We start from the raw sequence: 14,332 nt of genomic DNA, 5'->3' as shown, positions 1-14,332 counted from the left end.
GCTGGTGATTTTTAAAATGAGGATATGTGTTTGTTTATATGTTTGGGGGTTGTTGTTGTTCAAAAATTAAACTTATGTGGAAATGTGGAGAACTGAACCTAAGAATAGAAAATATTAGAAACTGACAGGGGACTGGGGCCACGCCAGCACTAGAAGTCGCTTCTACGCACTTCCGGACATGCGTAGAAGCGACTTCCGATGCCGCTGTGCCCATTCCCAAAATGTCCGCAGCGCCAGAAGTCACTTCCACGCATGTCCGGAAGTGCGTAGAAGCGACTTCGGGTGCCGTGGCGCTGCTGATCCCGGATTTTTCAATCCAGAACTTGGCACCTATGACCCTGCAGTGCCTGGAAACGGACAGACAGGCAGGTCATGTATCCATAGTGGTGACCAGAGGAGAATGACTTCTGGGAGGAGTGCAGAGAGTTGAAACACCGTGGTACACCTGCAGCAGCACAACCAGATACCTTCATCTGCCCCAGCTGCAACAAAACATGTCTCGCCTGTATTGGTCTCTACAGCTACAGCAGATGGTGCAATCTTCTAACAGTTGGACTTCGCCCTTAAAGGCACACTCCTCCATTGTCTCCTGAGACGGACGAATGCCAACAACAAGGCCATTTATTTATTTATTTGATCAAACCAGCCTTTTACCATGGGGCTCTCAGGACAGGTTACAACAACCATACGATTAAAAACCACAGAGAAAGTCCTTTCCCGGGCTGCCATTCCTTGAACTTCTGAGGGTGGTGGACTACCATGAGGGGCCCCTCTGCCGATATTAAAAATCAAGAGGGTCTGTATGGATGGAGGTGGATGTCCAGATATTTAGGGCCCAAGTTGTTCAGGGCAGCAAAGTTTGCCATGGCACCTGTGGACACACATATGCCCCAAAAGGCCTTTCCTTCTATCCACAAAGTCCCCTCTCCCTACTCATCCCATGTGCTGAAATTAAGCTTGAAAGAAGTGTTATACACTATAGCAGGGGTCGGCAACCTAAGGCGCATGGGCCACAAGTGGCCATGGGGGTCGTATAACTGGCCCATGGACCCCGCCGCCCGCTCAGTCGGCTCCCGTGCTAAACCGCGCTAAAGCTCCTGCAGCCAATGGGAAGCTGCGCACGCATGCCTCCTCCACGCCAGAAGGAGTGCCGGAAATAGTGCTTGCGCATGCATGCGTGTGCATGCGCGCGCACACTCCGGCCCACTGCGACGTCTGCGGGACCGTGAACTGGCCCAAGCCACAAAAACTTTGCCGATCCCTGTACTATAACCTATACACTACGCTGAAGTGTGAGCTTGGTTGTAGGGAATGTCATGCCCACAGCAGTATCTCCAATTTGCAAATGTCCCCACAACCCTCAAAATATTTGATTTAGGGGTGTGAGAGTGTGTAAACACACACACACACACACACACACACACACACACACACACAACTGTTGTTTATCCCTGACAGAGCTGCAGTTCCCAGCACCTTTAACAAACTAGTCTGCAGGCTTCATAGTGGGAACCATGTCCTTTACACATGTTTTGAATGTGGAATCGACCATCAGTATACTTCACCAGCTTCTTACAGACACAACAAGTCAGTTTTACACTTGTTGCAGGTGCAGCACATGCAAAAATGGCACACACCCAAGTCCTCCTCGCTTTTTGGATTTCTGAAAACAAAAGTGATTAATGCAACACAGAGGGATGTGTGAGAAGCAGAAGGGTTAATGATGTTGGCAGAAATGCAGGAAGGCTCTGAGGGCCAATACTGTAAAGACTGTGGCATCGAAGGGGTCAATAGCATCATGCCTGGGGCAGCTCAGTTCAGAAAGGGTTAAGGCAGGGGAGGGAGGGAGCTTGTTTGTGTCTTCCTGCCCTGCTCATATTTACCAGCCAGCCTGCTGCTGCGGCTGCTGAGCTCACTTTGCTGGTCTGTCTGCCCATCTTTTGCTGGAGATGGCAAAGCAGCGTTGACATGTCTTTGGCCAGGATAGCAAGGTGAGTGCCTCTTTGGGTATAACCCTACCTGTTTCTAGAGGCTCCCTGCCTCCAAAGCCAGCGAGGTTGGGTCATAGGAAGCAGCCTTATACCGAGTCAGGCCATTTGCTCATCAGGATTTTCTAGGCTGCCTTTCTATGCAGCATTTCAGACAGGGTATCTTTCTAGATTTACCTGGTGATGCCACGGGGATTGAACTTGGGACCTTCTGCATTCAAAGAGGATACTTTTTTAGAACGGTGGTGGTGTCCGATTAGCTGCTCAGGTGGGGGGGGGTGCTTTATGAACTTGGATGAACTGAGGATCTTCCTGCTCTAGGAAATCTCCCCAAAGGAATCTTGTGCTGTATGAATTTGGATGGCATGTAGATTTTTGAGCTCTATGAAACCCCCCCCCCCAAAAAAAAACCAGGAGTCTTGTGTACTGTAAATAAATACTAACAAATGCATCGTTGTAGCATAACTTTTGGTAGACACAATGGAGAGGTTCGAACAACGGGTTTTTATGAGTACGAGGTGAACACCTTCTTGTTTTCTCAGATCTTTTAATTTCATTTACAGAGCAATCCTATGCAATGAGTTCCATAGGGCTTACTCCTAGGAAAGCGTGTGTGTATAGGCTTTCAGCCGCAATCTATTTGATCTTTGCTGATGGTTGCATTGTATGGATCTTTTAGGTTGGTGTTGCTCTTGTAGATTCTGCTATTCTTGGTGTATTTTTGCCCACTTTTAACATTTTTATATATTTTGAAAATAACATGCCCTATAAATTCAACTGAAGGGCAGGAGGCAGATCCCTGCGATCAATCAATAAAGACCAGTGCACAAACTTCAGGAAAACAGTTTATATGCATGTGACAAAATGGGATTTAGTGTACAGAAGCACTGGACACAATAAACTTGTTGTGTGCCACCCTCTGGAAATGGGCTATAGCACAGTGGTAGAATATTGTCAGGTCCCCAGGAAATGGGCTATAGCACAGTGGTAGAATATTGTAAGGTCCCCAGGCAGAGCTGGGAGAGAATCCTGCCTGAAACACTGGAAAGCTGCTGCCAGTCAGTGCAGACATTGCTGAGCACTCGATATAAGGCAGCTTTCTATTTTGCTTAATGCCTTGAGACCCCATTTTCATTTTTGTCCTTACAGGCAGAACTCGACAGACCACCCATCTGCTTTGCTAGCAGGTATTTCCTGTGGTGAGCAACCCAGAATGCGACTCTTGGAGTTCTTCTCTCTTCTCAGTCTGCTGCACGTAGGTATCCCATTTGGCCAGGGCTGCCCTGTAGTTAAAACCCGCCTTTGGCGGGTGTGTCGCAGGGAGGAGGGAGGCTGCTTGCCCCAGGCGTGCTTATTTATAGCTGTGGATTCAAGAGGCAAAAAGTTCAGCCGTAATTGGGGGGGTCTTGTTCTGTAGCCTGGAGAGGATGTCCTAGGGAGAAAGCTGGCTGACCTTTGCAAGGTTTAGAAGGAGGTGGATGTCCTCCTCTTGGGGTCAGCCTACAGAGTGCGTGGCAGCAAGGAATCGGGTTTTTTGCATTGCCACAGAGTAAAAAAATGATGGGCGGCTGCAGCCAGTCCTGGCTCTCTGAGGGCTCCTCTAAATTGTTGGGTGTGCAAAGACTGTGCGTTGGTCAGCATACACTGATCTACACACATAAAACAAATTCATGCACAGGCGTCTTCCAAAAACCCATCCCAACCCCATGCTTGTATTCTGCAGCATGTTATGGACACAATAATAAGGCTACAATTTCATGCATGGTTTAGTGATCGATTCCTCTTCCCAGGAAACTCTGGGGGTTGTATCTGTGAGAGGGGAATAGCCCCTCCCCCCCACAAAAAACAACAACTCTCAACATCCTTACCAAACTACAGTTCCCAGCATTCTTTGGGGGGAAGCCATGATGGTTTAAAGTGGCATGATACTGCTTTAAATATATTGTAGAATGGCCCAGTATTGAAAGGAAGACTTGGTGTTCCTATATAGCACTTTTATTAAGTGCTGGGCTAGCTCAGTCTGTAGGGCATGAGGCGCTTAATCGTGGGTTTGAGCCCCATGTTGGGCAAAATATCCCTGCATTGCAGGGGTTGGGGGCTGGACGACTCTTGTGGTCCTTTCCAACTCTACAGTTGATTCTATGCTTAAGGCATAAACTATCTTGGCAATCCTTCCTCAAACCCTATAAGCCAATCTAGTATTATTATTCCCCTGGGGTTGAAGGGAAGCACATGATGAAAGATGGTGGCCTACCTAAGGCTATCCATACCGGAGTTTTTTGCAGTTTGAAAAAGTGACAGGAAATGCTTTGGCAGTGTGAGGTGAGTGGATTATTAACAAGGAGACATGAAAACATCCCACAGCCAGGAGGAATGATCAATAAATACGTTGTCTGGAAGGTGCCAGCTCAGAAGGGTGGGAATGACTAGGAGTTGGGGCGCAGGAGACGCAGTCTGCCCAGCATCTGACACTCTGCCTGGTGCAAGGCTGGCTCTACAGGAGACCCAGTATAAGGAAAGGGGCATCCCTTGAGGGGCTGTACAAAGGAATCCGGGCCTTTTCCAGGATGTGCAATTTCTATCTTTGTACTGATAACCAGATATACTAGATGTCCCTTTTATTCAACATTCATGATGATATTGGGGCAGCCATATGCAATCCTGCTTTTAATATTCTTTGCTCCTGCCAAAGTTACACTGCTTCACTTCCAATCAGCACATCTTCTGTGGCTTAAATAATACACCCCCAATAAAACTTCGGTCTGGAGAGGCCCTTAGTGCTGCTTTTTGCCCAAAACCATGGGCAAATACCAGACAAAAGTAAAAAGTTGCACAGGGCAAAGAGGAAGGGAGAGGCAGTGGGTAGCAGACAGCTCAGGAAACAGCTGGTCTTTTCGCTACAAGGGATGGAGCAATGGGGACCCTCTGCAGCTTCCTCTCCTCTTGCAATAGGGCTGGGAAGCTACAGGAAAGCTGACATGGCTGATTGCATAAGGATTAACATTGGACTCACATTTGGGGTGACTCAAGGAGCCAGACAGTTGCTCAAGCCACTTGCAGAAGCTGTGTTTGAAGACCTGTCTGTTATGGCATTCCCGAAGGATAATAGCTTTCACTGGGTAGGTGTTAGGTGACCCTATTCATTCTCATATATAACAATGAGAGGTTTTACTACTATTATGTATAATTTTCCCTAAATAAGATAAACTAGTAATGCACGGTTTGGTGACAGAATAAATGTTCTCCGTATATAAAGCTTCTCCTTTGAAACCCGCCCCTTCCCCCAATATCTGCATTTAAGGAATCTTGAATAGCATGGATGACGAAAAGCCCTGGCCTAATTCCCTAGGGAGCTACATTTGAGAACTGCATCCAGAGGAATTTCAGACCATTGGTTCATCTACCTCAGTATTGTTTGTTGGTCTTTGAGGTCGATCGGTCTCTGGAGTAGGATTCTTGCTTTGGGTTCAGGAGGGCCCTGGGTTCGGTTCCTAGACAAGCCCATGCAGTCAGGAGAAAGAGCCAGGCTGGATCTACACTGACCTGCTTAACTGAGCTGGATGGACAAAGGCCTGACTCTGTGTAAGACAGCTGCCTTACGTTCTTCTTTAACTCAGACCTTTATTCAGAATGATGAGGACTAGAATCTCGCTTTATGTTTAGGGGAAGGGCCGTACCTCATTGGGAGAGTGCATGATTTGCCTGCAGGAGGTTTCACGTTCCATTCCTGGCATCTCTAGGTGAGGCTGGGAATGTCCCCTGTTCCAAAACCCTGGAGAACTGCTGCTGTCAGCACAGATAATACTCAACTAGATAGACCAAAGGTCTCAGTAAAAAGCAGCTTCCTAGGTTCCAAAAGTGCCCCCCCCAGCCCCGCTATTTACATCACACATTACAGTGGTACCTCTGGTTAAGAACTTAATTCGTTCTGGAGGTCTGTTCTTAACCTGAAACTGTTCTTAACCTGAGGTACTGCTTTAGCTAACAGGGCCTCCTGCTGCCGCTGCGCCGCCGGAGCACGATTTCTGTTCTCATCCTGAAGCAAAGTTCTTAACCTGAGGTACTATTTCTGGGTTAGCGGAGTCTGTAACCTGAGGCGTTTGTAACCTGAAACGTTTGTAACCCGAGGTACCACTGTATTTGCAAAAACAAGTGGCCAAGTGTGGCTTTTTAAATTTGTTTCTGAGAACTCTTTAAATCTATTTAGATTAACGTAGCAAGGAAATACTCATTGCATTTCCCAGAGACAAATGGCTTTGGGCTACTTAGCATGTGCCAGATATTTGGTGTGAATCCCATTTATCCTTCTGTTCTCAGGACCCCCTGTGTATGGTGTAGTGGCTGTTGCTGAACCATTTGTGTCTCTACTAATAGAAAAGTAACCACCTGTGATTCCTACTGGGTGGGAGGAGTGAAAGAGGGGGAGGCATTTACCACCTCTGAACTACTGGTAAGTGCCAGGACCTGGTTAAGGCCTGCTGAGATCCCAGCTATATCAAATTATATTAATAGTCCACACAACAACAAAGATGTGCATTATTCCAACAAGAAGGACCATGAGAATGAGACAAAAATTTATATTTGCATATATACTGGTTCTTAAGTGAGGTTGCAGCTAAAAACAACTCAAGGGATAGCTCAGTAGAGCATAAGACTCTTAATCTCAAGGTCATGGGTTCAAGCCCCACGTTGGGCAAGAGATTGCTGCCTTGCAAGGGGCTGGACTAGATGTCCCTTGTGGTCCCTTCCAACTCTACAATCTAGCTGCGTACACATTGTACCTTTAAAGCAGGGATCGGCAACCTAAGGCCCATGGGCCACAAGCGGCCCACAGGGGTCGTTTAACCGGCCCACGAGCCACCCCCAAACAGAGCTACCCACTTGGCATAGTTGCCAAGTTATCCCTTTTTTTAAGGGATTTTCCCTTATGCTGAATAGGCTTCCTCACGAGAAAAGGGAAAACTTGGCAGCTATGCCACTTGGTGAGTCTCTGCACTAAACCGGCGCAGCATAGCGCGGGGACTTGCTTCCATGGTACCGGAAATTGCGTCTCTGCAGATGCAGGAAATCGCGTGCACGCGTGCTCACGCACGCCCACAATCCGGCCCACGGAGGGGGCTTCGTGGCAGTGAACCGGCCCAGGCAAGGTAAGCCTTGCCGACTCTGCTTTAAAGCATGCATTCTCCCACCTCAAAGAATTCTGGGCCCTGTAGTTTACCCCTCATAGAGATGCAATTCCCAGAATTCTCTGAGGTAATCAAATCAACCTTAGCCAGTGGTTGAAGTGGGAATCAAAGGCCATTGCAGGGGGGAGGGGGAAAGGGGCCTGCTCTGAATTATGCCAGGCAGGTGTAGAGCCCAGAAGATTGCAGAGGGCAGCCCCCACCATTTCCTCCCTAGAGCTGGGAGGAGACCAGCTGAGCCTCCAATTCACCCAGAGGCCACCGTAGAGGTGGCATGAGGGGTGGAGATGCGCTGCCAAGGAGTGCTGTTGCTGCCACAATGGCAGCAGCAATGCATTCCTTGGAGGTTGGATCTGCACTTTCAGATGGCAATGAATGTAATAACATTGGGGAAGCATCATAGAACAACTAATAAAGGGGATTAGTGCATGGACATTTCAGTTGAAATCCACCACAATGCCCTATTAATGTGTTAATGACATGCTAGTGCTACACTGCTGCAGAATAAACCTGCACAGTGCGCGCACACACAATCCCCTTCAGTCTGGAAGGGCCCTAGACCCTAGGTTAGCAGTCATGAAATCTGACAAGCCAGAAAGCTTCCCATTCTGCCATGCTTAGCCAATGGATTAGTGGGTCTTACCAATGAGGTTCCACCAGTGACCTGCCATATTTCCTCCCTGCTTCTCCCCTGGACTCATCAGAATCCTCTAAGCTCTTCCCTGCTAGCCCTGAGATCAAAGGCAAGCCATCCTGTCCAAAGGCACCTCCCGAGTTTCTTGGCATTTCTTTCTGAAAAGGAAGCGGACATCAAGGTCCCGCGTAAGCCAAAACCCCTTTAGATTATTCCAAGCTGCATAGAAGTGAAGGCGAAACCATGACACTGTGGTGGCTTTTTCCAGCCTCCCGCTGTCTCCTCCTTCCTATAACTGACCGCCTGGAGCGGAGTGCAAAGATACCCCTTTTCCCTGGCAGAGTTTGCATTGTCCTGTGGATGGCTGAGACTGTAAAGATAAGATTGCTGGCTCCTTTATTTTTTCCTGCTTTGTTTCCTTTTGGAACCTCAGCACACAAAAATCAGAGCGCTTTGACAACATGCCCAGCAGAGTTTCCTTTTCCTGGTCAGGTCATTCCCACTTCAAGTGCTGCTGTCTAGAGTTCTGTCTTGGCTCTTGGCTGTACCTTCCTTGGGGCAGGTGCATTGGCCTGGTTTTCAAATATGGAGTCTTTTGATGCTAGAACACAACACTGAAATTCTTCCCCTGCTCATGCTTCCAAGACTGTGAGTCACCTCTCTAGAGGGTCAATATTGTCGCATGCCACCCCAGCCTCTGAGGGGTGCAAGATTCCTTGGCTTCCAGATACTTACCCAGGGTTAGTTTTCCTTGGAACAAGGGGTAGCATAGGAAACTCATTGCTGATAGCAATTTCCATTTAAATGGCATAAGGAATGGTAGCTCTCTGAAGGGAATAGGGGCCTCCTAATAACTCTCAGAAACCTTAACAAACTACAGTTCCTGGGATGCTTTAGTTTAGGAGAAGCTATAGCTGTTAAAGTGGTATCATAGTGCTTTAAACATACTGTGTGGATGTAGCCTGAGTCAAAACATAGCAATTCACCGAATCAGTTATAGGTCAACAGTGTATCAACGCCAACAACTGCTCACCTCATTCAACAAAAATCATTCACTGCTAGGATTATTATTGTTAGTCACCAACTGTTCCATTCTTTCTAGAGTCATTTCCTCTGACAGATCTCATTCAGAGTTTGTATTCTTTCACTAATTGACCACCTTCTCTGCTTCTAGGGCGACTGTTGACCTGTTGATAACCCACCCACTCCTCTACTCACAGAAAAGGAATTTTCCTAATCTTCACAGCGTGAAGTTTTAATGACAGGAAGTAGGAAGCAGGAAGCTGGTTACAAGTGCTGCCATAGGAGTTCAGCTGCAGATTCTGAAGAAGCCAGCCAAAACCTAGAGTGGTGAAACCACCAACTTAACCTATTGCCCAATTCAGGGCAAAGCTCTGGCCATCCCAACCTCCCAGAGATAGCTTGACATTGCAAGTCTCTTCACAACTCTCCTTCTGAAACTGAAGGTTGCTCATTATCCCACTACTGTGGACATAAAATGAGGCCTCTGTCTCCCGGAGAAGGACTTTCCCCTCTTGGGCTGCTCAACCGAGGGCCCGACTACCTCCGTAAGCAGCTAGAGGGGAGTACCGGGGGGCGGACCCCGAGTGCCGTGGAAAGGCTTGAGGCTGATAAAGCCAAATACGTCAAATCTCAACAAGTTATCAACAGTCGCCAAGAGCCAGTGCTGCTCTGCTACACCTTCCAGTCGTCTGCTTGCGGCAGAAGAGCCTTGACCCTCCACCAACAAGGCGAGTTCTCTCAGGTAGGCCAAGATGGCCTTGGGCCCAAGAAGCTGCCTCCTTCTCCTCAGTTGCCCATAGCACGGAGAGGGGGTGGCAGGCGCATGCTGAGGCCTGATTCGCTTGTCATCTACCGGCAGAAACGGGACTGTTCGGCTGTCAACAAGGAGAACGCCAAAGGCTACAGCCTAGTGAGGCGGCTGTTTCAAAGCCCGTTGAGAGATGGGCATGGTGCCTCCCCTTCCTCTAGAGGCATGTTGGGAGATGGACAGCTACAAGTCACGCAGGAAGAAACCTCCATGGTCTGGGTGCCGGCAGAAAAGGAGGAAACGAGGACCATAAATTCAGTAGGCATTCTAATGAGGACGTCCGTGAGACGTGCTTCTGAACGCAGCCTGGGACACCAGCCTAGCTCCCAGCTGGTTATGGACCAAACCTCTTCTTCCACGAGCCCAGAACCATCAGACTCCAAGAGAGAGCTGGCACCAAGTTATTCTCTCCCTCTCTCAGAGAAAGAGCGTTTTTTTAACTACTGCGGCTTGGACCAGAACCTGGTAGAGATGTTGGGAGCTGAGCGGTTCAAGCCGGGGAGTTGGGAATTGGGGTCCTCCTGTGTGGTCCTGGGGAGTGTGGGGTCAGCCAGTTCTGAGCATGACCGTCTCTCACTCAACGAAGAGGAGCTGTCTGCAGAAGAGCTGAGCGAGAAGCCACTCACGTCAGTCTCTGTCATTGAGCGAAACGCCCGTGTCATTAAATGGCTGTACAGCTGCCAGCAGGCCCTGTCTGTGGCCAAGGAGTCCACTGTGTGAATGGAAACATGGTCTCAAATGCAATTCTTACCACAGGAAAGGGAAGGCCAGGCGGCTGGGCCTCACTGTTCCTGTAACCTTGCAAGTGCCAGTCTTGTGCCTAAGTAAGGGCCCAGTTCATGCCATCTTGATGATGGCAACATTCCCAACATGGGAAGCCGAGCAGGGAGTGTCTCTCACCATGGAATTATGGCAGGTGGTGTATGATGGATGCTGTTTAAAACAGTCCTGCATTGCCTGTGAAGTAGAAAGGGATACACATGTCAGGACCAATGTGATTTTCAACTGAGGCCTAAATTATGAAGGCAAAATTTGGGGGTTCGGGACAAAGAATTTTCCTCCTCTCTTTCCCCGCTGTGAGTAGTGGTGACCAGCTTATAAAGTATACGTTCTATAGCAGGGATGGGGAACCTGTGGTTCCCCAGATATTGCTGGACTACATTTCCCATCATTCCTGACTCTTGGCTATGTGGACTGAGGTTGATAGGAGTTGGAGTTCAACGACACCTGGAGAGCCATACGTTCCCCATGCAGGAGTGTGAGTAAATCTTCCCCTCCCGCAGTTCTCAACAGCGAGCATGGTGTAGGGGGCTAGAGTGTTGGACAGGGAAGGCTTGGGTTCAAATCCTCCACATGGCCATGAACCTGCCTGGGAGACCCTGAGCCAGTCATATGCATTTTGCCTAGCCTACCTCACAGGGTTGTTATGAAGATACAACCAGAGCATCTCATGGGATAACCCCGAAGTTCTGTGGAGGGACGTGATGCAAACATGATCAACAGGAGATCATTAGTGTTACAAAGCACTTCTCAGGCTTAGCCCTTCTATGTTGTCAAGCAACAAGCTGCCAGAGAGCCACCACTGTGGCTAGTGGGGTGTATACAAGCTCCAGTCCAGACTGTGTGATTTTCATGCAGTCTGGGAGAAACGTTTTGTGGTTGCCAGGCCCTTGACTCTTACTCTACTGAGCCATTCCGTGAAATGAAAGCAGGAAGAACAGACGCAATCTTTGAACTTGCACAATCTCTAGAGCAGGCCCTCAGTACTGCACCCAATTCTGTTTCCTTCTGTGCCTTCCTTCCTCAGAGAGTCTCCAGATATTCAAAGCAAAATCCATGTTCGTATCTCTTTTCTTTTTCCTCAGAACTAGCTTTGATGGCTCAGGAAGATGGGGTTAGCTTTATGAATGGGTATTAATAGAAGCGCTCAACCTTTTTCTTAATGATCGGCCAGGAACGTAAGAAGTGTCCTGCTGGATCAGGCCAGTGGCCAAAGTAGTCCAGCATCCTGTTCTCACAGTGGCCAACCAGGCACCTCCATGGGTAGCCCACAAGCAGGGCCTGAGCACAACATCACTCTCCCCAATGGTGATTCCCAGAAACTCGTATTCAGAGGCATATTGCTTCCAACGGTCCAAAGCAGAACAAAGTCATCGTTGATCCGAAACTGATGGGTCCTCCTGAGGGCCAGCTAACATCTTATTTACAATTAAGAACTGTTACCTCTGTCCCTGAATTCTTAATAAAAGTAAAGCTTTTTGAAGAATCGCTCCATCTCGAAGGTTTCTGGCAGAAATGTCATAAATTATAGAATCAAAGAATTGCAGGGTTTGAAGGAACCCCCAAGGGTCATCTAGTCCAATCATCTCCTTCAACTATGGGTTCCTCAGCTCCAGCATCCCTCTATGAAGCTTGGGTGAAACAGTTAGGACAGCTGCTAGGTCGTCTTCGGTCAAGGGATTGGGTTCAAAAAGGCAACATCCTGCACTGCAGTTGGGGGCATCAGGCTACTATTAAGGGTTGTCGAATCTTTGGGGCCAGTGGGTGCATTTGGAATTGTGAGCAAGTGTCATGAGGGCCCATTACAGAATGGCTGCTCCTGTGAGGCGTGGCAGAACACAAAATGGCTACCCCATCTGAAAGCACAGAAAATGAAGCTAGACCACAAAATAATGGGGCAACTCCCATTAGCTGGCACTTCAGAGAGGGAAAGGTACCTATGCTGCCCACTGCCACATATGGCCACAGAGAGAAGCTCTTTGTACCTCTTCTCTTTTCATAATGGTTAGGAAGATAGACAGAGAAATGTGGGCCTGCTTCAGGGGGCATTTTCATTGCAGGAGGGGCTGATCCAGTGCAAATAGGAACTGAGCAGGAAGAGCAAGTGGACTCTTGTGCCCTGTGGGGTTCTGAGGGGATAGTTACTGAAACCTTTTGTGGGCACCATAGGCAGTACTGGTGGGTACCTTATCATCCATGAGTATCATGCTGGTGTCTCTCCACAGCTAGTTTAATATCAAGACATGTGACACGCAGGGTTTTATACACTCTGACACCTGACCGAGGCAGCTGCCCCATTTTACCCAATGGTTGGGCTGGCTCTGGGCTTCATTTGAAAAGTCTGTAAATGTGGATACTGTTGTAAAAGTTCAGCACCCTAAGAGCTTCACAGCCTGATTGTGGCCAAACTAATGGATATATGAAACGTGTGATTACCTTTCACGTATCTGCCGCTGGTGGTAGTTGTCAAATAGCAGCTACAGGAGGGCTCCGGTGATCAATACCACAGAGAAGGGAGGGTTTAACCTTTTCCATCCTGTACCATGTTTCCAACAAAACTAACCCCCTCATACACACCCCAATGATGCTGTTCACTCCAGAAATAAGCAGTGGTAGCTTTCCACCCAGATCAATAGACATTTTTCAGGGAATGTGGGGATTTTCATGAGACCGCAGCATGGGGAGGAGGAAAGGTTTGGTGGTCCCAAGTCTCATTGTGTTAGGCTCTGCCTCTATTTATTTATTTCTTAAAACCGTATGTGTTATGTAACAAACCTGGGTTTGCTGCCATGTAATGCATGGAAAGTTGCAAATAGGGTGGAATCTACACACATATTAAAAACGTGAAAATGTTTTTTTAAAAAACCGTTTTGAAAAATGCATTGAGTTTGCTATAGCTCACAGTCGCCATCTAGTGTCACAATTCTATATTGAACTTTACAATACATTCAAAACGTTTTGTTTTCAGCTGTATAGCTGAGTCCTAGGTGTTCCTCTTTTGCTTCCCGAGACTGTACAAATACTGCCACCTGGTGGCAGCCCTAGGAATACAGGAAGATCATCTTACGTCAAAACTGCACCTGCCTTTTATTGGGAGACTAGCAGGATTCTCTTCAAATCCACCTCCTGATAATCTTTGCTTTCATGTTAAAACAAACCCAAGTTTCTAGCCCTCATGATTGCAGAACATGTTTTTAAAGTGTTTGAAGAGTGCAAATCTCAAAAGCCCAAAGGACTGCTGAATTGGATTTCTAATGGCCTTCAGGGCCCTGCATAAGTTCCCCATAATTAGTAGAAGCAGACTAAATTATGCAGACTAAATTATTCAGGAGAAAGTTAGAAGAGATTGAATTCAAAAATTTGCCAGAAAATTATTTTCTGATAAATTTCAGCACAGCCCTAAAAACACAAGCACAATTTGATCCATTCCACCCTGAACCTTTTACTTCAATACCCTGTGATTGGTTTCCTCTTGCTTTCAGCTGCACTCCTAATCTTCAGCTACAACTAAAGTTGAATTCAACCTCTTCCATCTTTCTCCTGAATAGCTGGGGTACATTCAGTAGAATGGCATCTACAACTTTGTCATCCATGTATTTTGGATGCAACTGCGGATCCAGTCTTAAAGTGGTTTAACTGGCCAGTCTCCACTGGATATGGGAAGCTCCCTCTCTCATTGTCTGTTGATTCTCATATCCAGTGGAGACTGGCCACAGAGCAAATGGGGCAGCCAGCACCCAAGTGCCCTGGTGGAACTCAGCAGGGAGGCGGATGGGGACAAAACCAAAATCAGTTGGCACTGCCTCCCCCTACTGTTGGGCTCCCCACCTCCCACCCAATGGGCACCAGCCCACCACTGCTCATCCACCAAAAAGAACATAGAACAACACAGGAAGCGGTCGTATATGGAGTCAGG

General features: G+C 47.8%; 1 protein-coding gene across 3 annotated transcripts; it reads left to right on the top strand.

The window, feature by feature from the left end:
* Positions 1–1,888: 1,888 nt before the first annotated feature.
* On the top strand, positions 1,889–13,974 carry FAM110D (family with sequence similarity 110 member D). Of its 3 annotated transcripts, XM_035121022.2 has the most exons (4): positions 1,889–1,991; positions 3,138–3,243; positions 6,306–6,438; positions 8,980–13,974. In XM_035121022.2, the coding sequence occupies exon 4, from the start codon at positions 9,304–9,306 to the stop codon at positions 10,354–10,356; it is 1,053 nt and encodes a 350-aa protein (XP_034976913.1). In that variant the 5' UTR covers positions 1,889–1,991; positions 3,138–3,243; positions 6,306–6,438; positions 8,980–9,303; the 3' UTR covers positions 10,357–13,974. The 3 variants fall into 3 exon arrangements, with proteins under 3 accessions (XP_034976913.1, XP_034976914.1, XP_060131771.1); XM_035121023.2 differs by lacking the exon at positions 6,306–6,438; XM_060275788.1 differs by having other exon boundaries at positions 3,138–6,438.
* Positions 13,975–14,332: the final 358 nt, after the last annotated feature.

This window comes from Zootoca vivipara, chromosome 6, assembly GCF_963506605.1.
Source record: "Zootoca vivipara chromosome 6, rZooViv1.1, whole genome shotgun sequence".
In the NCBI taxonomy this organism is placed as follows: Eukaryota; Metazoa; Chordata; class Lepidosauria; order Squamata; family Lacertidae; genus Zootoca; species Zootoca vivipara.
This window is presented reverse-complemented; position numbering and strand designations above follow the sequence as displayed.

What these genes read in the sequence shown, in the direction of transcription:
- FAM110D (XM_035121023.2), top strand. Translation starts at nt 9,304, where the DNA reads ATGAGGCCTCTGTCTCCCGGAGAAGGACTTTCCCCTCTTGGGCTGCTC.